We start from the raw sequence: 23,660 nt of genomic DNA on the forward strand, positions 1-23,660 counted from the left end.
ATGCTCCAGAGAAACCAACCCAAGTTTGCCTTCTTGGACCAAATACACTCTTACCAATTTCAAAATAATACTCATTTTTGTTTTGTTTTCAAACAGATGTTATTAAATAAAGATAATTATGGGATTAAAACATTTTCATTTTGGACCTTCAAGGATTTTAAAAGTGTATTTTATACCTATTAGTCAAATGCATAAATAGTTTCAGATTTATTAACATAAAAACAGTTTAGAGGGTCTGGTTATATTTTTTTACAAACAAGGATATTAAATACTAAGCAATAGTAACATTAAAAATCTGTGTACAGGTATCAATTCAAATTACTAAAGCATATTTACAGTTTTCCTTGAACATTTGTTAGAAATGGTTACAGACACTGAGTTGTGGCATTTTTTCAAGTGGCTTCCTCTAGCCCCATCTGCTGGCAAATATTAATCATGCAGAAAAGCAACAGGATTACAACTGTCAAATCATCAAAAGTCCTCAAGATCCCACTGAACGCTTCAGGTATAATATCAAGAGGAGAAGTAAGGTGGATGATGGCTCCAAAGAAGCAAATTGCAATCCTTAGACGGAAGATCCACACTAATCCAGTCATTGTCAAGAGCCCTCTGAAGGCCATCTGGAGCAACAGTGGCATGTCAAAGACATAATCTGCAAACTGATCAAAAGCATTAGATGTTATGGGGAACAAGAATGACATGACAATATGCAATCAATAAATTACAATTAGGAGAATTTAATGGTGAATAAGAAAATGGTAGCAATAATAAATAAATATTTTTGTCTCTCCTTGCAGAGGAAAACAAAAAAAAAGATAAAACCAAAGAGTCTGGTGAGAATAATAGAAATTGATGTTAATGAACAGAATGTACTAAAGAAATTCAAAAAATTGTAAGTTATTAAAACCTGATTATATGCATCCCAACATTTAAAAGGCGAATTCTAGAAAGCTCAAAGATTCGAAATTCTATAGGTTCTAGAATGTTTCCACCATAAAAAGTGTTGCTGCAAAACCTGGAGGTCTGCAGAGTTGATCTCTTTTCTTAAGGATTTACTCTAAGAAATTATGCACTCTTTGTTCACTAAACATCTCAATTTCACGTATTATGTGATTTTCTCAGTGATCAGTTTTCTACCTTCATATCTGAAACCTATGTAATGCATACTTACTTCAAACAATTGAAAATCTCATTGTGCTTAAAAAATCTTGGGGTCCTATGCCATTCTTACAATTGTTATTTAGATCGTCAATTGCTGGTTTTACCGAAGGCACAAACTAACAGTTTTTTTTAGAGTAACAGGTGCAGAAATACTTTCATATCTACGTTGTCTATAAACTCCATTGATAGCACATATTCCAGCTTCCCTAAAGAATATCTTGCTGTTTGCTTCCCAGCTCTCCATATTACCCCACCATCTCCACTTCTCCAGATTATTGCTCCATATCGTGTCCATATCAGCTAGCAGCTACACAGACTACTGGTGCTTTAATTATAATGTTTAAGTGAGGCATACTCCATCCAGAGATGTTGCCTGACCCATAAAGTATTTTGAGGATTCTGCATTTTAATTTCATATTTGTCATCTGCAGTGCTTTATATTTTGGTTAAAGAACAAGTTGTTCGTGCATGCAGATTCCTTTGCTGAATAATCAAAGAAAGAAAAGTTTGCCAGTTCAAACTTAACCTAAGAATAATAAGAACAAATGCTGGAAATACTCAGCAGGTCAGGCTGCATGTGTGGAAATCCAAATTGGAAATATTAATTCTCTTTCTCGCGCCAGAAATGGGTTCACCTGGGGAATATTTCCAGCATTTCTGCTTTTATTCTAGATTTCCAGTGTCTGCAGTTTCTTTTTGTTCATTTTGCTGAACCATCATAAAGTAGATTATAAAATCTTGACAATTACTAAACATTTTCATTATTCTTTAGATTTTTCTTATTATATAAATCTAAAGATTTGCTTTGATTTGTCTTAATTTGTGAAAATAGGTCTCATGAGACAACATGACCATGAAACTGTTGTGCTTCTCCTACACTGAGGGTAGATCGACTTTCAAAGAGTAGGCTTACAGGTCGAGGCTGTCCAGAGAAACGCTTGTTGTATTCCCTGATATCTCGGAGGATCTGCTGCCCATGCCATTCCTGGTGATTCTCATGGGACAGACAACAGAGCAGGCTCACCTGAAGTAAAGAGAAACAGAGTTATCCCGATTCTTACGAGCATAAGGTGAAAGAATGAAGTGGGCTTTTGCTTTTACACAGTAGCAATATACAGTATGTTCAGCGGGATTATAATAATTTATTGCAGCTAATTTAGCATTCCCACTCTTAATTTGAATTTTACTAATGAGAAGTCTTTTATTTTTTAATACATAAAATACATTGAATTAGTGGTACTAATTATTCATTAACATAACATTTAGGAAACATGATTATGATACATAAGAAAAGTATTAAATTTCTATCATAGAAAATAATAGTTATTTCATAATGTACAAACATGATGACCATTCCTTGACCAGCACCATCTCAAAGACGTTCTAATAATTCATTTTGTCATTCACTATGACCTCTTTTCGTTCATGCCCAGTTTGGAAGCATATTAGATGTGGAAAATACCAGCCACTATATGTAAAAATCATGTCAATAATCTGTAGATGTCGCACTAATCTGTGAAATAGGAGCTGGTCGAGGCTTTCTAGTCCATCATAATTTTGATCTTGAAAGAGTCCTTACTTTAATAAAATCTAAATTATTAAAACCTATAGGTCTCTTATTAGGTATGTTTCTTGGAAATGGCTGTGACATTTACACCAGCCAAGCAACTTTTTTTTTGCAGTTGACCTTTCAAATTGTCATTAGTGAGGCCTTGGCTCAGCTGGACTGAATCTCAGAGCCATTCCTTGTTGCAGTGTCTGTATCAGTACTGAGTTGGTTGCAGGCCTAGTCTACGACCTGAGAACACTCTATCTGCTGGCACTTTAGTCAATATTTAGTGCAAGCTGCATTAGCATAGACCCTGCTTTTCAGATGAGGTGTCAACTTTTAAAATTTGGAAAAACGTATAAATTTACCCATTGATATGTTTAACAGTCAACTGAGTAAAGATTTTATTTTGTGAGAAAGTTAGTGAATTTTCTTGAGGCTGTCCTTCATTATTCTTAGGGCAAACTTGTGACCACACCCTTCCTAGGCTTAATTTCAGATCAGCTGGAAGCCTTGAGTCTGGACAGGTGCTTCAGCCATATTGCTACCTTCATATTTGACAGAAAGCTTGAGGAATTTCCACCCCAACATTTCTGTTAGTAGAAATTATGTATGACTGTAGCTGTGCTACCACTTTGACTTCCATTTAAAATGTAAATGGCTTTATGTTTAGTGGCATTTATTAATTTCAATTTAATTAACAATTTCTTTTCATTCATACCTTTCTTCGACATAGAGGGCAGCTTACAGGTCCTAACCAAGACCCATGTTTCCAATATGCAATTATACATGGCCCTGTTGGTAAAAGAACAGCAGAAAATAGCACTGTTTAATAACTAAGCTGAAACATTGTTCTTTAACTTCTAAAATCAAGGTGTAAAGTCAGTTCAATCTGATAGGATATTTTGATAATTTTAACTTAATTCTAAAGATACCTGAGTCAATGAATTAAATGTCCAGAATTTGGCAAAAACTGGAATTAAAGTTGTGATGAAACTTCAGTACATGATAATCAGCCTGCAACTGATTCACAAGAATTGCTTAGCCCCCTACAGTTAGCAACTGCATAAGTTTTGATTACATGGATGTTATATAAGTTCGAGTCCAAGACAAGTCTTTATCTTAAAAGTTTTATTTTGAATCTTGAATCTTAAGGAGGAACTCTTGCAAAAGGGGAGCTCCTGCAAACATTTTGGAAATATAACTACAACTTTAAGTTCAAATATAGCTGTTTAATTCACGCAATTGCATGTAAACTTCAAGTACTCTGACACTGGAACTGTGCACATGTGTATTCATTTCTAGCACTATTAACCTAGCAGTCAATAGTATAACATGGCTGACTTAGGTGAATAGTTTTTTTTCCTACCAGCAAAGATAATACTTTTATAAATTTTACCCACTTGTATTGTCAGTCAGGCTTGTAAAGTAAATTTAACAGCAGACCAAACGGAGTAATTTGTGATGGCAAATTCCCTTTCCTAAAAACATATTAGTAAACTAATTGGGATTTGCTGAATGTTCAGCAGTTTAAAGAATCATTTTTCTTAAGTTTTATGGAAGCTAATTGATTAGTGGAGTGCAGGTCCACAAGCATAATCACAATTTACGTGAACGTTCTGATAAACGGCTCATAGGGGAATTAATCACACATGGATTAAAAATCATGTATTATGAATGCTTACCTAAACTCTCCTTTTGATTTTTTTAAATGCTGTAAATTTTAAGATCTTAAAACAAGGCAATATTTATCATTGGTAGAAAGTGTTTTTGGTTATTCAATATAGAGAAGTCAATTGCAGTCACAGACAGCTAGAAATTGTCTTTAGTATTTCTCTCTCTGTCTTTATCTCTCGCTAAATTCCTGGGAAATAATCAGGAGTTCAAGCAAACAAACAAACGTAACTTATTAAACAGAAGAAAAGATTGCAATGTAAAATCAACATGACTTTCTTCCACAGAAGTAGAAAGACTTTCTGGCAAGTTCCACACTAAACATTGTTGCAACATGCAGAGAGTAGATAATCAAATGGTGCCGTTTTTGAAATAGTAAAACTTTAACACAGCAGTAATTGTTAACCAAAGTTCAAAGTAAATTTATTATCAAAGTACATGTATGTCACCATATAGTACCGTGAGATTCATTTTCCTGCGGTCATTCACAGTAAGTACAAATAAACGGTACAATCAATGGAAAAACTGCACACAACAAGACAGACAAACAATTAATTTGCAGAATGCAACAAAATGCAAATACAAGAACAAATCAAAATAATAATAAAAAATAAATAAGAAATAAATATTAAGAACATTAGATGAGTCCTTAAAAGTGAGTCCATAGGCTGTGGGAACAGTTCAGTGATGGGGCAAGTGAAGTTAAGTGAAGTTATCCCCTCTGGTTCAAGAGCCTGATGGTTGAGGGTAATAACTGTTACTGAACCTAGTGGTGCGGGTCATGAGGATCCTGTACCTCCTTCTTGATGGCAGCAGCAATGTTACATACAACATAAACCTTTCACCCTTCTTTTCAGAAAGAAAAACTAAGCGGAAATTTAAAAATGCATAAGTAGCCAGAATAAGTGTCATGTCCAGAAGACCATAAGATATAGGAGCAGAGGTAGACCATTCAGCCCATCGGGTCTGCTCTGCCATTTAATCATGGGCTGATCCAATTCTTCCAGTCATCCCACTCCCCTGTTTTCACCCCATACCCTTTCATGCCCTGGCTAATCGAGAACCTATCTATCAATCCTTAAATGCACTCAATGACTTGGCATCCACAGCTGCTCGTGGCAACAAATTCCACAGATTTACCACTCTCTGACTAAAGTAATTTCTCTGCACCTCTGTTCTAAATGGACGTCCTTCAATCTTGAAGTTGTGCCGTCTTGTTCTGGACACCCCTACCATGGGAAATAACTTTGCCATATCTAATCTGTTCAGGTCTTTTAACATTCGAAATGTTTCTATGAGATCCCCCCTCATTCTCCTGAACTCCAGGGAATACAGCTCAAGAGCTGCCAGATGTTCCCCATACAGTAACCCTTTCTTTCCTGGAATCATTCTCATGAATCTTCTCCGAACCCTCTCCAATGTCAGTATATCCTTTCTGAAATGAGGAGCCCAAAACTTCATACAATACTCTAAGTGTGGTCTCTCACAAGTGCCTTATAGAGCCTCAACATCACATCCCTGTTCTTATATTCTATACCTCTAGAAATGAATGCCAACATTGCATTTGCCTTCTGCACCACTGATTCAACCTGGAAGTTAAACTTTATGGTATCCTGCACAAGGACTCCCAAATGCTGACAAATGAAGTCAGAGCCGAAGTAAAAACAAAAGAAAGGGCACACAAGGAAGCCAAAGCTAGTGGGAAGATAGAGGATGGGAAGCTTTTAAGAACTTGGAGAAGGAAACTAAGAAGGTCATTAGAAAGGAAAAGATGAATTATGAAAGGAAGCTGGTGACTAATATCTAAGAAGATACTAAAAGCTTTTTTTAAGTATATAAAGGGTAAAAGAGAGTGGAGAGTAGATATAGGACCAATAGAAAATGATGCTCAAGATATTGTAATGAGAGACGCAGAGATGGCAGAGGAACTGAATGCGTATTTTGCATCAGTCTTCACAGTGGAAGACATCTGCAGTATACTGGACATTCAAGAGTGTCGGGGAAGTGAAGTATGTGCAGTGAAAATTATGACTTAGAAGGTGCTCAGGAAGCTTAATGGTCTGAGGGTGGATAAATCTCCTGGACCTGATGGAATGCACCCTCGGGTTCTGAAGGAAGTAACCGGAGACAGACGGCGGAGGCATTAACGATGATCCTTCAAGAATCAATAGATCCTGGCATTGTACTGGATGAATAGAAAATTGCAAATGTTACTCCGCTATTTAAAAAGGGTGGTGGGGGGCAGCAGAAAGGAAACTATAGACCTGTTATCCTGACATCAGTGGTTGGGAAGTTGTTGGAATTGATTGTTAGGGATGAGATTACGCAGTACCTGGAGGCACATGACAAGATAGGTCAAAGCCAGCATGGTTTCCTGAAAGGAAAATCTTGACTGACTAATCCACTGCAATTTTTTGAGGAAATTACAAGCAGGGTAGACAAAGGAGATGCAATGGATGTGGTGTACTTGGATTTTCAGAAGGCCTTTGACAAGGTGCCGCACATGAGGCTGCTTAGTAAGATCAGAGCCCATGGAATTACAGAGAAGTTACTAGCATGGGTGGAGCAGTGGCTGCTCGGCAGAAATAAGAGAGCGGGAATAAAGGGATCATATTCTGGCTGGCTGCCAGTTACCAGTGGAGTTCCACAGGGGCTGGTGATGGGACCGCTGCTTTTTACAATGTATGTCAATAATTTGGACTATGGGATTAATGGATTTGTGGCTAAGTTTGCTGCTGATACAAAGATAGGTCAAGGAGCAGGTAGTGTTGAGGAAACAGAGAGCCTGCAGGGAGACTTAGATAGTTTAGGGAAATGGAAGGGTATGGGAGAAAGGGTATGGGGAGAAGGCAGGGGAGTGGGGATGATTGGAAGAATTAGATCAGCCCATGATTGAATAGTGGAGCAGACTGGATGGGCCGAATGGCCTACTTCTGCTCCTATATCTTATGGTCTTATATATACCTTTCATAATTTTAAACACTTTTGTAAGGTTGGCCCTCATTTTCCTATGTTCTGAAGAATAAAGATGTAGCCTGGACAACAAATTCCTATACCTCAGCCTCTCTAGTCTTAGCAACAAGTTGAAGTGTTGGAGTACCCTAAGAGCCCTTTTGAACACGAAATCAAGAAAGAAGCAAACTTAGCTTGAATGGCTACAAGCTGACCCAGCAAGAAAATATGCAGTAGTGGTGATTTGCATATTTTTTAAGGGGAAGCAGTGTGTATCATATAAACGCGCGCATGCCTTTACAAAAGATGTGCAGCACTTAATTTGACTTTTGATACATAGTTGGATCACCCACAGCTGAAACTGAATGTTGACTGTCTTCATTAGAGGATATTTGTTGTTTGTCTTAGTGAACCGCAACATGAAGGATGCATGCTTAGTATGTCACTATACTCTCTGTACACCCATGACTGTGTGGCTAGGCACAACTCAAACTCTATCTATAAATCCGCCAATGACACAACTGATGTTGGCAGAATCTCAGATGGTGACAAGAAGGCATACAGGAGTGAGATAGATTGGCTTGTTAGAGGGGTGTCACAGCAACAACCTTATTCCCAGTCTCAGTAAGACCAAGGAATTGATTGTGGACTCCAGGAAGGGGAATTTGAGGAAACACACACCAGTCATCATCAAGGGATCAGCAGTGGAAAGAGTGAGCTGTTTCAAGTTTCTGTCTGTCAACATGTCTGAAGATTTATCTTGGGCCTACATATTGCTGTAATTACAAAACAGGCAAGTTAACGGCTATATTTCATTAGGAGCTTGAGGAAATTTGGTATGTCACCAAAGACTCCAGCAAATTTCTACAGATGTACTGTGGAGAGCATTCTGACTGGTTGCATCACTGTCTTGTACAAAGGCATTACTAATCCACAGGATCAGAAAAGGCTTCAGCGGGTGTAAACTCAGCCAACTCCATCATGGGCACGAGCCTCCCAGCATCAAGAACACCATCAAAATGCGATGCCTTGAGAATGTGGCAACCAACATGAAGGCCCTCACCATAGGAACATGCCCTCTTCTCTTTACTGCCATCACAGAGGAGGTACAAGAGCTTGAAGACACATGCTCAAACTTTTAGGAACAGCTTCTTCCCCTCATGAATGCATGAACATTACCTCAATATTATGCTCTCTTTTTGTACTACTTTTTTAAAAATATTTCTCATTGTACCTTACAGTAATTGTCACTGTACTGCAGCCACAAAACACATTTCATGGCATATGCCAGTGATAATAAGTCTGATTCTAATGTTGATTCTGAAAATGAACACTACCAACTCCATGTATTCTGTCTGCAGTATGTACCCAAGTTAATGCATGTGATATATGAGCATTGACAGGAAGTACTAGTAGTAGTATTTGAACATAGCGGAAGGCATAACTCAGCCTGATTCTCTTTTTGGACAACATCCAAACACGTTTCTAGTCAGAAGCTAACAGCATCTGTGCTGAGTGGCTATGAATTTAAAACAGGACTTTACTAATCTACAGAGCACCGTCTAGTGATCTTAACACTACAAAAATAATGGCATCAGTTGTTTTAGATTATTTCACAATATTCCAATGTATAAGAGCACCAAAGGAATAAAAGATATTGGTTACATTTACCTTTACCAAAACTAAGAGGAAGTTCTAAATTAATGCCAGCAGCTTCAATTCAAAAAAAAGAGAAAAGAGCAATGGCTATACATCGGATGTGTTTGGTATCATTGGTAAGATTGAATTACGTACATGGGAAATGGAAGGTGTGACAGGGTCCTGAATTACCCCTATGAACTATGCTCGATTACCCGTATGAACTGTGCTTTTGAGGAGAGAGAGAGAGGTGCCCAACACAAACACCTTGTTAAAAAGGGAGAGTTATTTAACACCGACATCTTGTTTTTAAGAGAGAGAGAGGCGAAGGCTGCTCACAGTATGTTTACATTTCTACAAGGTCGCTGCCTGCTTGGAAATTCTTACAGACAGAGAGGGGAGGAGCTGTTTGAGTGACAGTTGGTATTTAGCACGGGGAGATAAATAGAAGGTCAGATGATAGACCTGAGACACATGGTTTTGGACACTGAATGAGCTTTGTTGTGCCGACAGAAAAAGTGGGTTTTGGAGGATCAATCAGGCGGATCGATCAGTGGCTCTCGCAGTGTGAACAGAGTGTGACTGGTGGGGAGTTATTTGTGTGTCCAACCCTCACCTGGGTTGATAACTCCACCACAGAAGAATGGTCCCCTTTTGTTGTGGTCACAGTCGGTGACTTCTAAAGGATTTTGAAGGACAACGGGAAGATCGATGGCGTCAGCTCACCTGAACACTCAAATCTCTCCCTCTCTCTCTCTCCATCACTACTCAACTCAATACCATGAACTGAAATGAACCTTACTCATCATCATAAGACTGTATCTATTTACCCCTAGACTTGAAGAAGCTTGGTTTTCATATATTTCCACACTTACTGATATATTTACTTATATGTAATCATTGCTAATCTGTTTGATTTATCTGCAGTTATATTACTGTATTGCTATTAACTAATAAATACCAGTAGTTAATAGTAATACTGGACTCCAAAGTGTTTTCTATTTCCACTGGTTCTTTAACCCGTCACAGGGAACTTGACAAAGGAAAGAAACATCTATTCCTCACATTCTCCAAAAAACAAACATTTTAGGATGGTGTGGAGAATATAACTTCACAGAGTGAAACCTACCACAAAATAAATGTCCACAGCTGGTTTCCACAGGAAGCATTGGAACTTGGAGACAAATGGGACAGTGCAGATCACCATGGAAACAAGACTTTGAATAGGTTTGCAACTCCTGCCACAAAAGAAAGAAATATTAAATGGTTGGATTCTTCAAATTGTAGGTTGCCATAGATTTTACCTTTCTGACAATGAGAACTTCTGCAATAACCCCTGTTGGATTCTGATGTTTAAATCCAAGGGTCTTTCAGAAGTCAGGAAAGAGACACAAAACTTGTCTCATGATCATTTTATTAAGAGTTGATAGAACAAAGAGAAGCTGAACAGAAAGTGACAGAGGTCTACCAAGCAAAGAGAGAGAAACAAAGGAACAAAGAAGGCACCTAGCATGGAACAGCTATCTTTATACCTGTCTGAGTCTGAGGCCTCTGACAGTCAGAGTTGACCATGGATATTGCACCCTAGCTGTCCAGATATGCAAACCTGGGCAGTACAATATGGAGAGCAAGCTGTTGCCCATGTAGCAAGCTCCCCCTCTCCTCGCACCTGATGAACCCAAAGGAACGGCAGAGACCGATACAGTTTGGTACCAGCAGCATCACAGGAATTGCCAGTCAGGACTGCCTTAGGGACTCCAGCTCGGAATTTTTCTCTCGGGGTTTACTCCTGAAGCCTTCCCCATGAGTAGGTATAGCCGCAAGGCAGTGGAGGTTTAAGATCAGAGTTTTCCATCTCCTAGATGAGCTGCCAACCTTGGCTGATGAGCCCTATTTACCGAAGCGACTGGTTTTAAGGTGCCAGTAACCGGCCTTTGTCCCTTCTCCTGTCAGTAGAAACGGTTCCTCCGGGCTTAGTAGCTAAGCCACACATGAAGACCAGGAGCTGGACTTGGGGGTCAAAGGCTATTTGAGGGGCACGCCATTGGCAGTATTTCATTGGTAGTAGGAGCTTGCCTCCACTATCACCCCCGGCTATAACAACCTGAAGGAATTTTTATACGTCAGAGGTACGAAAATATTCCATTCAAATCTATACATAAAAATTAACCAATTGGAAAGCACTTACTCAAATACTGCAGTACCAAGTTAACCAAGGGGAAAACACTTACTTAAATAATATGGAACATAGAAACTTCCAGCGCTTCCAGGAATTATACTTTGTATAGTAACTAGAGGCACATTAAACTGTTATTTGCATATAAGAAATACTAAAATACAGGCAGATAGTGAACTTAATGAACTTAAGGGCAGAGAGGAAGTTGGAGGCAAAGTTAATGAAATTGTCGAGCTCAGCATTGGTGTTAAACATCCTTAGCCACAGATAAGGTGCCAGAGGATTGGAGGATAGCTAAAGTTGTTCTGTTGTTTAAGAATGGACCAGAAAATTATAGGTGGGTGAGCCTGATACCAGTAGTGGGAAAGTTACTGGAAGGTAGCCTGAGGGATATTCATATATATTTAAATAGACAGGGACTGATTAGGGATAGTCAACGTGGTTGTGAGCTTTATAGGTCATGCTTGATCAATCTTATAAAGTTTTTTGAGGAAGTTATCAGAAAAGTTGATGAAGGCAAGGCAGTGGATATTGTCTACATGGACCTTAGCAAGGACTTTGACATGGTCCAACATGGGAGGTTGGTCAAGAAGGTTCAGTCGTTTGGCATTCATGATGAGGTAGTAAATTGGATTAGATGTTGGCTTCATGGAAGTCCAGTGTGTGGTAGTAGATGGTTGCCTCTCTTGTGTCTTGGTAGTAGATTAGCCTGTGACTAGTGGTGTGCTGGAGGGATCAGTGCTGGATCCATTGCTGTTTGTGATCTAAATCAATGATCTGGATGATAATGTGATAAACTGGATCAGTAGATTTGTGGATGAGACCAAGATTAGGGGTGTAGTGGACAGCAAGGTAGACTAGCAAAGTTTGCAGTGGGATCTGGATCGGCCGGAGAAATGGGCTGAAATATGGCAGATGGAATTTAATACAAAGAAGTGTGAGGTGGTACACTTTGGAAGGATCAACCAGGGTAGGTCTTGTACGGTGCCAGTAGGACACTGAAGAGTGCAGCAGGACAAAGGGATCAGGGAATACAGATCCATAATTTCTTGAAGTGGTGTCACAAGTAGATAGGGTCATAAAGAAACTTTTGGCACATTGGCATTCATAAATCAATGTATTAAGTTGGGATGTTATGTTGAAATTGTATAAGATGTTGGTGAGACCTAACTTGGAGTATCGTGTGCAGTTTTGGTCACCTACACTACAGGAAAGATGTAAATAAGAGTGCGGAGGAAATTTACGCGAATGTTGCTGGGACATGAGGACCTGAGGACCTGAGTTATAGGGAAAGAATGAATTGGTAAGGACTTTATTCCCTGGAACATACTGTAGAAGATTGAGGGGAGATTTGATAGTAGTATACAAAATTATGTGGAATATAGATAGAGTAAATACAAGCAGGTTTTCTCCACTGAAGATGAGTGAGGTTACAACTAGAGGTCATGGCTTAAGGGTGAAAGGAGAAATGTTTGAAGGGAACATGAGGGGGAATGTCTTAACTCAGAGGGTGGTAAGAGGGTGGAACAAGCTTCCAGCACAAGTGGTGGATGTGGGTTTGATTTCAACATTTAAGAGAAATTTGGATAGGTACATGGATGGGAGGGGTATGGAGGGCTATGGTCAGGATGCAGATCAATGGAACTAAGCAGGTTAATGCTTCAGCATGGACTAGATAGGCTGAATGGCCTGTTTCTGTGCTGTAGTGTTCTATGATCCTTTATAAGAAAAAATTCCATTCAAATCTATAGATAATAAATAACCAATGAGAAAGCGCTTATATAAATAATTCAGAACAAAGCAACTTACAGAACTTCCTTAAATTATACTTTGTATAGCCACTGGAGGAATATTAAGCTCTTATATACGAACAAGAACAACTTAAAAAACAACAGGTAATTAATTGTTAAACTGCTAAGAAAATAACAATTAAACCATCTAATCTAAGAATTAAACAGTTGGACAGAAGTTAAACAGAAGTTTCTGGATAGCAACATAATTAATTGATTTCAAACATTCATTGATTTATGCTGATTAAATTCAAGGAATTCTGCAAAAGAACACAATTTTTGATGGATGATTTGTGACGCTTTTGTCCTTATAATTTCTGGACAATCCCTTTATGCCAGGTTCTGGAATAACTGGTCCTTGTGGGTGATGGAGTTTATCTACAGCATTTGTCAATACAGGCCCATCTGTAAATTGCTAGAACACTACCTGATGTGGTGTAGCAGGGCATGTGCTTCTAATGAGGCATTGATCATGTGGATAATCAGAGGCATTTTCCCAGGGCTAAAATAGCTAACATGAGAGGGCACAGTTTTAAGGTGCTTGGAAGTAGGTACAGAGGAGATGTCAGGGGCAAGTTTTTGGTGAGTGTGTGGAATGGGCTGCCGGCAATAGTGGTGGAGGTGGATATGATAGGGTCTTTGAAGAGACTCCTGGATAGGTACATGGATCTTCGAAAAATAGAGGGCTATGGGTAACCCTAGTAATTTCTAAAGTAAGTACATGTTCGGCACAGCATCATGGGCCGAAAGGGCCTGTATTGTGTTGTAGGTTTTCTGTGTCTCTATGTTTCTAATAAAAGTTACAATGGATTGATGTTTGTGTCCAGCAGGGGCTCGTAGAGGGGATTTGCCCATTCTTGTGCTATGACCTTTACAGCATCAAGATGCAAAGTGATCTTGGCCTGTAGATTTCTGAGGATTTTTGACAGATGTGAAGTAAAGAAGGGTGCATCAGGAGGGTTAGTATTTGTTGAAATCCTCAATAATATGAATGTCACATTAACATATTCGCAATGTGCCATTGCCTAAGGAAGTAAAGGCAGTATGGCCTGTTTCTTGCATTGTCCACATGTATCAGGTTGATGAGTTTCTTGAAGTAATTGTAGAAGTAAGAAAGTTGGTTCACTCTCAATGCAACATTTCATTAAGGGAAGATCTTGCTTAACTAATCTGTTAAGGAGATCATTGAGAAAGTAACAAACAGGGTAGAAAAAGGAGATAGATTTTCAAAAGGCCTTTGCAAGGTGCTGCACATGAGCATGGTAAACAAGGTAAGAGCCCACTGAGTTAGAGGCAAGGTACTAGCATGGACAGAAGATTGAGCAAAGATGAAGGTGTCTTTTTCAGGATGGCTACCAGTTGACTGGTGGAGTTCCCTGGAAGTCAGTGGTGGGACCACAGCTTTTCACTTCATCCTGATCTGGATGACAAAACTGATGGCAATGTGGCCATGTTTGTAATAATACCAAGATAGGTGGAGTGGCAAGTAGCACTAAGAAAGCAAGGAGTCTGCAGAAAAATAGCTGAGAGAATGGTTAAAGAAGTGACAGATGGAATACAACACAGGGAAGTCTTTGGTTATGCAGAATAAAAGTATAGACTTGTTTCTAAATTGAATTCAGAAATCTGAGGTGCAAAGGGACCTGGGAGTCCAAGTGCAGGATTCCCTAAAGGTTAACAGCAGGTTGAGTCTGTAGTAAGGAAGGCAAATGCAATATTATCATTCATTTCGAGAAGCCTACAATATGAAAGCAAGGGTACTGAAGAGGATTTATAAGAATATTGCTCAGAATGTATTTGGAATAATGTGAATCCCGTATCTTAGAAATGATGTGCTGGCCCTTGGAGAGGATTCAGAGGAGGTTCTGGGATCCAAGGCACAACTTCAGAATAAAAGGACATTGCCTTGGAACTGATATGAGGAGGAATTACTTTTTCCAGAGTGTGGTGAATCTGTGGAATTCATTGCAATGGGGGGCTGGAGAGGCCAAGTCATTGAGTATATTGCAGAGATCAATAGGTTCTTGATTGTAAGGGGTTAAGGCTTATAGGAGAAAGGCAGAAAAAATAACAACCATGATTTAATAGCTGAGCAGACTTGAGTGGCCAAGTGGCCTAATTCTGCTCCTGTATCATATGCTGTCACTCTTCACAATATGTCTTCTGATGTTCCATCTCGTTATCATCTTGCTGTTTTTCTTTGCTGCATTTCAGCAAGGGTTTTCTTTGAGATTGTTCCCTACCATTTACCTGCTACTCCAATGGAAAATATTCAAAAGGTTCTTCATCATTTCAAATAAGCTGTTTCCAACTGCAAGCAGTAATTGATTTTAGTTTTGAAGAAGGTTTTCCGTTTCCCAGTTACTGATAATTGTGAATGCAGAATAATAAAACTTACCCCTAGAGTTCCACACTGCCCACCCAGATCAAGTTAGTCCCACCTTCCACATGAAATAAGAAAAGCAATTAAGCATGGGTTCCCTGCAGGATTGAAGGGGCAGAAGACTGCGCAGAGGAGATTCACCAAATGTTGCCTGGGATGGAGCACTTCATTTATGAGACTGAGTTTATTTGCCTTGGAGTGGAGGATGGACCTGAGAAAGGGATAGAAAACTATGAGGGACACAGATAGGGTCAATAGTTGGATACTCTTCCCCATGGCAGAATAGACTAAAACAAAAGGGCATAGACAGCAAGAGTATAGTTTTAGAGGGGATCCGAGGGGGAACATTTTCAATCAGCCAGTGGTTGAAACCTGGAACTGAGAGGATACTGAAGACAAGAACTCTCACAACATTTAAGTCTCCAGGTGACCTCTTGAATCTCAAAGAAACAAATCTAGACCAAGTGCTGGTAACTAGGATGAGTAGAGATGAGTACTTGATGTTCAACATTAAAGTGGTGGGCCGAAAGCCTTGTTGGTCAGCTGAATGACCGTGTAACTCTATGATTCGAAGATTGTTCTTAATAAATAGCCGTTATTCCATCAGAACTGGTCACAAGTAAATGCATGAGTTTAAGTCACAAAATGTAAGAAACTTGCATTAGCCATTCATGTTTATAACAACATCATAAAGAAAAGACTGAGCATTATAGTTTATTATTAGATAAACTTCAGCGTGAGAATTGAAAACACACTCACTGGGTAACTACTGTTGCAGCTGTCCATTGGCTGGCCTGAACACTGTTTCATCACAGCTGTTGCCTTCCTGTTGCTGTTAGTATGATTCAATCTGAAAGACACAATGTTTTAATAAAGAAAGGTAAGCCTTATATGAAGTAAGCTTATGAATTTCATTATATAAAAAAGTTTAACCAACATTTCTATTGATAACTGGAGTTTTATGTTGGCGTTCATTTCTAGAGGAATAGAGTATAGGAGCAGGGATGTGATGTTGAGGCTCTATAAGGCGCTGGTAAGACCTCACTTGGAGTACTGTGGGCAGTTTTGGGCTCCTTATTTAAGAAAGGATGTGCTGATGTTGGAGAGGGTACAGAGAAGAATCACTAGAATGATTCTGGGAATGAGAGGGTTAACATATGAGGAACGTTTGTCCGCTCTTGGACTGTGTTCCTTGGAGTTTAGAAGAATGAGGGGAGACCTCATAGAAACATTCCGAATGTTGAAAGGCATGGACAGAGTGGATGTGGCAAAGTTGTTTCCCATGATGGGGGAGTCTAGCACGAGAGGGCATGACTTAAGGATTGAAGGGCGCCCATTCAGAACAGAGATGCGAAGAAATTTTTTTAGCCAGAGGGTGGTGAATCTATGGAATTTGTTGCCATGGACGGCAGTGGAGGCCAAGTCATTGGGTGTATTTAAGGCAGAGATTGATAGGTATCTGAGTAGCTAGGGCATCAAAGGTTATGGTGAGAAGGCGGGGTAGTGGGACTAAATGGGAGAATGGATCAGCTCATGATAAAATGGTGGAGCAGACTCGATGGGCCGAATGGCCGACTTCTGCTCCTTTGGTCTTATGGTCTTATGGTCTTTATTTGAAATCTAAAATAAAAAAATATTTTTTCTTTCATTAATGAAACTTGAACATTTAAAGTGATTGCAAACCTTCCTGCCCTAAACCAGCTTCCTCCTTCCGTCCACCATCTAGAGAGACGTATTGTGATTGAGTCTGACATGGTAAATGATATGTATTGTTGCAAATTTGATACCTTGGGGTATTCCCTTTGAAGTTTAAAGTGGATGAACTGAAGAACTAGTGTGGAAATTTACTGTATATTTGAATATTTGATTTGGCTCAGTAAACAGGCTTTAAATATGATTTCTCCAGGGGAAGGGGCATTCTTTTATGTTGCCTTTATCACAGAAAGTTTAAAATTATTTGGAACGGCAATGAAAATTCTTAAACATATTAACCACAGCTGCAGTATTTAATTTTCATTCCCAGTCTATATTTAGATTTTGCAACTATTAGTCAGGTCAGTGAGTTTATCCAAATTTTGGGAAGAATTACATAATTCAGAGGAAGCTACTTGGTTTTTTTACTCATCACATTGCTGTAGGTGGAACTTAACCAGAAGAAGACATGATGCATTTCCTGACGTGACAATAATGGTTAGACTCACAACACTATAAAGGTGTTGTATGTAAACGTGGTTTCTCTTTAGCTAAGCGGTCTGGGAATTGTGATCCCAAAACAATATGAAAAAAATGGCAATTTTCACCTACCTGTCCCTTGAGTTCTACTAGACTTAGATATCTTAAGAAAGATTTTCTCAACTATGGAATACTTTAAGAAGTCGTTATACAGCATGGGATTGGGCTTCTCTGTCCAACTGGTCCATGCTGACCAGGATTCGCATTCAAGTTTGTCCCTTTTGTCCAGGCTTAGCCCATTTCCCTCTAAAGCTTTCCTGTCCATGTACCTGTCCAAGTACAACTTCCTGTGGCAGCTCATTTCATAAAAGTTCAGTGAAAACATTTTTCTACTGCACCATTCAACTACCCCCACCTCACCACACAGATGCACACACCACACTTTCTCTAGGTGAGTCTTATCTGGATCACATTTCTGGTAAATTATAACACCCAAACTACCCAAATTTCATTCTCGGTTTGTCAGGATTCCATAAAAACATAGAAATAAGAGCACAAATCAGCTATTTTGCTCCAGGCCTATTCCACTATCAATATAATAACAGATCCTTTAAATTCAGAAACATCTTTAAGCCTTCTTTCTATATCCTTGATCCCTCTCAAATTCCTTCATCAATATATGAATGATATGGCTTCAGCTTCTTTCTGAGGTCAAGAATTCCACAGGTTTACCACCCGCTGGAGTAAGAAATTTCTCTTCATCTCAGTTCTGAATGGCTTACTCATTACCCTTACAATGTGACCTTTGATCTTGAATTCTCCTACCATTGGGAACAATCTTCCTGCATTTAATCTATCTAGTCCAGTTAGAATTTTGGAGGTTTCTGTAAGATCCCCACTCATACTTCTAAACTCTAGTGGAACCAAATCTCTCTTTACGTGTCAGTTTTGCCAGACTAGGACTAGATCTAGTTTTGTTTGTATACTGCAACCAAATTAAAATTCTGTTAAACTATGCCTGTAATATTAAAAAAAAATCCATTTAGTTTGCTGAAAAATGAACTTTGATTCCTGTCATTTATTCCATATGTGATCTTGTAGTCCTTTCAGTGTGAAATTATCTGCTTGCTGAAAGTAAAATATCAAGTGACTCTTGAACTCAAGCTCAAGTTTATTGTCAGAGGCATACACACTCAGCGTACAATGCTATGAAAACTAGCTTTTTGCAGCATCAACACAGTAGATTACATATATGACAAACTTGCCTACGTAAACTTAAATTTTACATAAATCCATACGATGCAAGTGGTTGCATCGACTACCACATTAAAACAACAGCCCAGCATCTCTCATCTAGGAAGGGGATTCTTGTTCTCAATGATAGGAAGGGTGATTGGTAAGTTCGTGGCCTAGGGTAGGCGTCAATTTCAGAAATCCTAACACACTTATTTTTCAACATAGTCCCCTCCTACATTTACACACTTAGTCCAGCGGTCGTGGAGCATATGGATCTTGGACCTCCAGAAAGTGTCCACTTGATAGGTTCATGGCCTAAGGTAGAAGAAGATGAGTTATACAGCTCTCGTTACATGCACATACAGTTCAACCCTTTGAATGATTATGCAGAAAGTTTGAAGTTAATAACTCATCAGTTAATAATTCATCAGGGGTGATTGATAAGTTTGTGGCCTAAGGTAGAAGGAGATGAGTTATTAACTTCAAACTTTCCGCATAATCACTCAAAGAATTGAACTGCATGTGCATATAACGAGAGCTGTATAACTCGTCTTCTTCTATCTTAGGCCACGAGCTTATCAATCACCCCTCATATGTTGATTATTTTTTCAGCCAAAAGTTGTTCCAGATCTGGGCTGGAAATGTGTGCATGACACATGAGGGCAGAATTCTACTCATCTATCAATGTGCCTAAAATATCTCTTCCAGCATTCAGACCTGGCAAAGATGGAGAGATTGCATTTATTTTACATATTTCACATCTCAGTGTTTTCAGTGTCTGTAAATAGGATCACATCCTCTTTACAGACACTTCAGTAGCTTGGAAGCACAGTCGCTAGTGCAAGTTAGGAGATGTGGCAAATTTGTGTTGATATTCTGATGACACCATAAAATTAACAGGTCTTCTCACTGAGCAAGAACATGTTCAGTTGTTGAACTAGAAGTCTTGTTTTCTCTTGGTTTACAGTCACTGAATGATTCTCTTATTGATAACTAGCAACATGAGTGTTGCTTGCTCTTTGTGAGATTCTGGATATTTTTTTCTTCTGACACTGTGGAGCTGCATGAGTTACCATGATTGGATTCACTGAAGCAGTTTGTTTTTGAGATTCCATCAGTTGTGTCGTGGAATAGTACAAGTCCAGATGATCATAGTGGTTTATTCAAGTGTTTACAGTTGTGGACAGCACAGTGGTACAACAGGTAGCACTGCTGCTTCCCAGCTCCTGTGTCAGGAGTTGAGTTCTGACCTCTAGTGTTGCACGCTGCACCATGGATTGAACGGATGGAATGAAGGGAATATCTTTTTTCACTACAAGTAACATTCCAGGGAGGAAAAAGAAGTCTTTATTCTAACACAGGCGACCAAAAAAGCAAATGTAATATTAGCCTTAATTTCAAAAGGGATTACATCTAGGCTCAGGACGTTAATGCTACAACTGTACAGGCTACTTATGAGGTCACATCTGGAATACTCAGTGGCTGTTTTATTAGTTATCTCCTGTACGTAATAAAGTGGCAACTGAGTATGTTTGTGGTATTCTGCTGCTGCACACTGTCCACTTCCAGGTTTAACGTGTTGTGCATTCAGAGATTCTTTTCTGCACACCACTGTGGTAACACGTAGTTATTTGAGTTACTGTTGCCTTCTTGTCAGCTTGAACCAGTCAGGCTTTTCTCCCGAATCTCTCCCATTACAAGACGTTTTCACCCATGAACTGCCACATACTGGAAATTTTTTGTTTTGCACACCATCACTATTCTCTGTAACCTCTGGAGACTATTGTGCATGAAAATCCCAGGAGATCAACAGTTTCTGAACTACTCAAAACACCCTTTCTGGCACCAACAATCATTTCACTGTCAAGGTCACTTAGATCACATTTCTTCCCCATTCTAAACAACAAATAACCCCCTTTACCATGTCTGCATGCCCTTATGCATTGAGTTGTGGTTACATGATTGGCTGATTAGATATTTCAATTAATGCTTTGAATTGGTGGACTGAACTGTATTCAAGAATTCAACTCCGAATGAGGATGAGTATACTGCAGTTGTTACTGACTTCATTAAAAACTGTGTGGATGAGTGTGTGCCTACGAAAACTTGCTGTACATTCCACAGACAAAAAGCTGTGGATGAACCACAGGTATGTCACCTGCTGAGGGCTAGGTCTGTGGTACTTAAGTCTGGTGACCCAGGTCTGTACAAGAGAATGAGGTATGACTTGCAGAAGGCTATTTCAAGAGCAAAGAGACAATTCTGAGTGAGGTCAGAGGCGACATCAGATGCAAGACACCTCTGGCAGGATTGCAGGACATTACTTCCTACAAAGCAAAATGCATTAGCTCGAATGGCAGCGATGCTTCACTATCAGATGAGCTCAATGCCTTCTATGTCTGCTTTGAAGTGGAGAATATAACTACAGCTGTGAAAATCCCTGCTGCACCCGGTGACCCAGTGATCTCTGTCTTGGAGGCTGACTCAGGCTGTCATAAGGAGTGTCAATCCTCACAAGGCAGCAGGCCCCAATGGAGTACCAGTAAGGCTCTGAAAACTTGTGCCAACCAACTGGCAAGAATATTCAAGGACATTTTTAACCTCTCACTGCTATGCTCAGAAGTTCCCACCTGCTTCAAAAAGGTAACAATTATACCAGTGCCTAAGAAGAGTAGTGTGAGATGCCTTACTGAATATCGCCCAGTAGCAATCACATCTAAAGTGACGAAATGCTTTGAGGCTAGAATGAACTCCAGCCTCAGCAAGGACCTGGACCCACTGCAACTTGTCTATTGTCACAATAGGCCTATGGCTGATGCAATCTCAATGGCTCTTCACGTGGCCACCTGAACAATACAAACACCTATGTCAGGATGCTGTTCGTTGACTATAGCTCAGTGTTTAACACTGTCATTGCCACAGTCCAGATCAATAAGCTACAGAACCTGGGCCTCTGTACCTCCCTCTGCATTTGGACCCTTGACTTCCTAACCGGAAGACCACAATCTGTGCAGATTGGTTATAATATCTCCTCGCTGATGATTAACACTGGCGCACCTCAGGGGTGTGTGCTTAGCCCACCGCTCTACTCTCTCTTTACCCATGACTGTGTGGCTAGTTATAACTCAAATACCATCTATATATTTTCTGATGATACAACCATTGTTGGCGGAATCAAAGGTGGAGATGAGAGAGCATACAGGAGCGAGATATACCAGCTAGTTGAGTGGTGTCACAGCAACATCCTTGCACTAAATGTCAGTAAGATGAAAGAGCTGATTGTGGATTTCAGAAAGGGTAAGACAAGGAAGCACAAACCAATCCTCATAGAGGGATCAGAAATGGAGAGGGTAAGCAATTTCAAGTTCCTGGGTGTCAAGATCTCTGAAGATCTAACCTGGTCCCAGCATATTAATGCAGCACTAAAGAAGACAAGACATTGGTTGTCTTTCATTAGAAGTTTGAGGAGATTTGATTTGTCAACTAAAACATGAGAAAACTTATACAGATGTGCCATGGAGAGCATTCTGACAGGCTGTACCACTGTCTGGAACAGAAAGGATGGCTATGGCACAGGACAAAAGAAGCTACAGAAAGCTGTAAAATTAGTCAGATCCATGTTGGGTACTAGCCTCTGTAGTATCCAAGACATCTTCGAGGAGCAATGCCTCAGAAAGGCAACGTCAAATATTAAGGACCCCAATCACCCAGAGCATGCCCTCTTCTCATTGTTACTGTGAGGAAGGAGGTACAGAAGCCTGAAGGCACACACTCAACGATTCAGAAACAGCTTTTTCACCTCTGCCATAAGAGTTCTAAATGGAATTGAACCCATGAACACCACCTCACTTCTTTTTAATATATATTATTTGTTTTTGCACTATTTTTAATCTATTCAATATATGTATTTACTGTAATTGATTTACTTTTTTATTCTGTATTATCACTGTATTGCATTGAACTAAGTTAACAAATTTCACAACACATGCCGGTGATAATAAACCTGATTCTGATTCTGATTCTGATTTTAATGAGCAGGTGTGCAGGTGTACCTAATAAAGTGGCCACTGGATCTTCGTATCACCTGCAAACTTGGCCACAGAGCTGACAATTCTGTCATCCAGATCATAAATAGAGGGGTATGATTCAGAACAGAGCAGAAAAACAAAAAACTTCTGAATGAAAATTTTTTTTTAAACTACCCTTGCTTGAATTTGGAAATAAAAACAGGACACTAGAAACTCACAGTCTGTTGAGCTAAAATTAGACCAAGGTGTTGAGGAAGTCTTCACTTAGCTAATTCGGTCTTCTATCAAAATTTACTCAGATAAGAATACAATTTCATTAGAATAACTGGGTGAGAAAAAAGAAGTGCAATGAAGATACCCAGCTTGGGCTGCCACATGTTTTAAAATATTCTGTTCTAATGACTACATTTTATTAGTAACAGTATGTACATGCTGGAAGAATGGCTACTTTCAATCATGTAAGGAAATGTGAAAGAGACATCTATCTAGTATAGTCGGAAAATAGCAAAAAGATGCATTGAAATTACACCAAAAGAAAGCAATCTTAAAACTGAAACATAATTACTATAGTCATCTATGTAAAATAAGCTCAGCTAAAGAGTATGCTAATGCATTTCATTGAAAAACTGCTAAATAAATTTGATCATGCACAAAATTGGGATGATTCAGTAAAAATTAGGTGGCTTAGAAAAATAATATCCAGCAGAAATATAATGATGAATCTTGCTACATTATCATTTTTCAAGAATCACAATTTCTTACCTTTTTTCCTCACTGTTCGGACAAAGGTAATGTTGCCGCAACATCCTGGAGTAGGATTGTTGTAGAACAGCAAGCGCAGAATATCCACAGTTCACTGCAACTACTTAATAATATTCTTCAAAACTTCAATTGACAAATT

General features: G+C 39.2%; 1 protein-coding gene across 1 annotated transcript; it reads right to left on the reverse strand.

Moving 5' to 3' along the window:
* Nucleotides 1-129: 129 nt before the first annotated feature.
* Nucleotides 130-23,660, reverse strand: LOC134354863 (E3 ubiquitin-protein ligase RNF170-like). Its single transcript, XM_063064274.1, has 6 exons — nt 23,522-23,660; nt 16,083-16,173; nt 10,104-10,212; nt 3,432-3,505; nt 2,075-2,185; nt 130-659 (listed from the first exon to the last, which is right to left on the reverse strand). Exons 1-6 carry the CDS (start codon nt 23,563-23,565, stop codon nt 393-395), a joined length of 696 nt encoding a protein of 231 aa, XP_062920344.1. The 5' UTR covers nt 23,566-23,660; the 3' UTR covers nt 130-392.

Source organism: Mobula hypostoma, chromosome 12, assembly GCF_963921235.1.
Source record: "Mobula hypostoma chromosome 12, sMobHyp1.1, whole genome shotgun sequence".
Classification (NCBI taxonomy): domain Eukaryota; kingdom Metazoa; phylum Chordata; class Chondrichthyes; order Myliobatiformes; family Myliobatidae; genus Mobula; species Mobula hypostoma.

Coding starts and splice junctions, on each gene's coding strand:
- LOC134354863 (XM_063064274.1), bottom strand. CDS start 23,565: ATGTTGCGGCAACATTACCTTTGTCCGAACAGTGAGGAAAAAAG. Junction 16,174..23,521: donor CCGAACAGTGAGGAAAAAAG/GTAAGAAATTGT, acceptor TGTGTCTTTCAG/ATTGAATCATACTAACAGCA. Junction 660..2,074: donor TCTCTGGACAGCCTCGACCT/GTAAGCCTACTC, acceptor GCTTTTGATCAG/TTTGCAGATTATGTCTTTGA.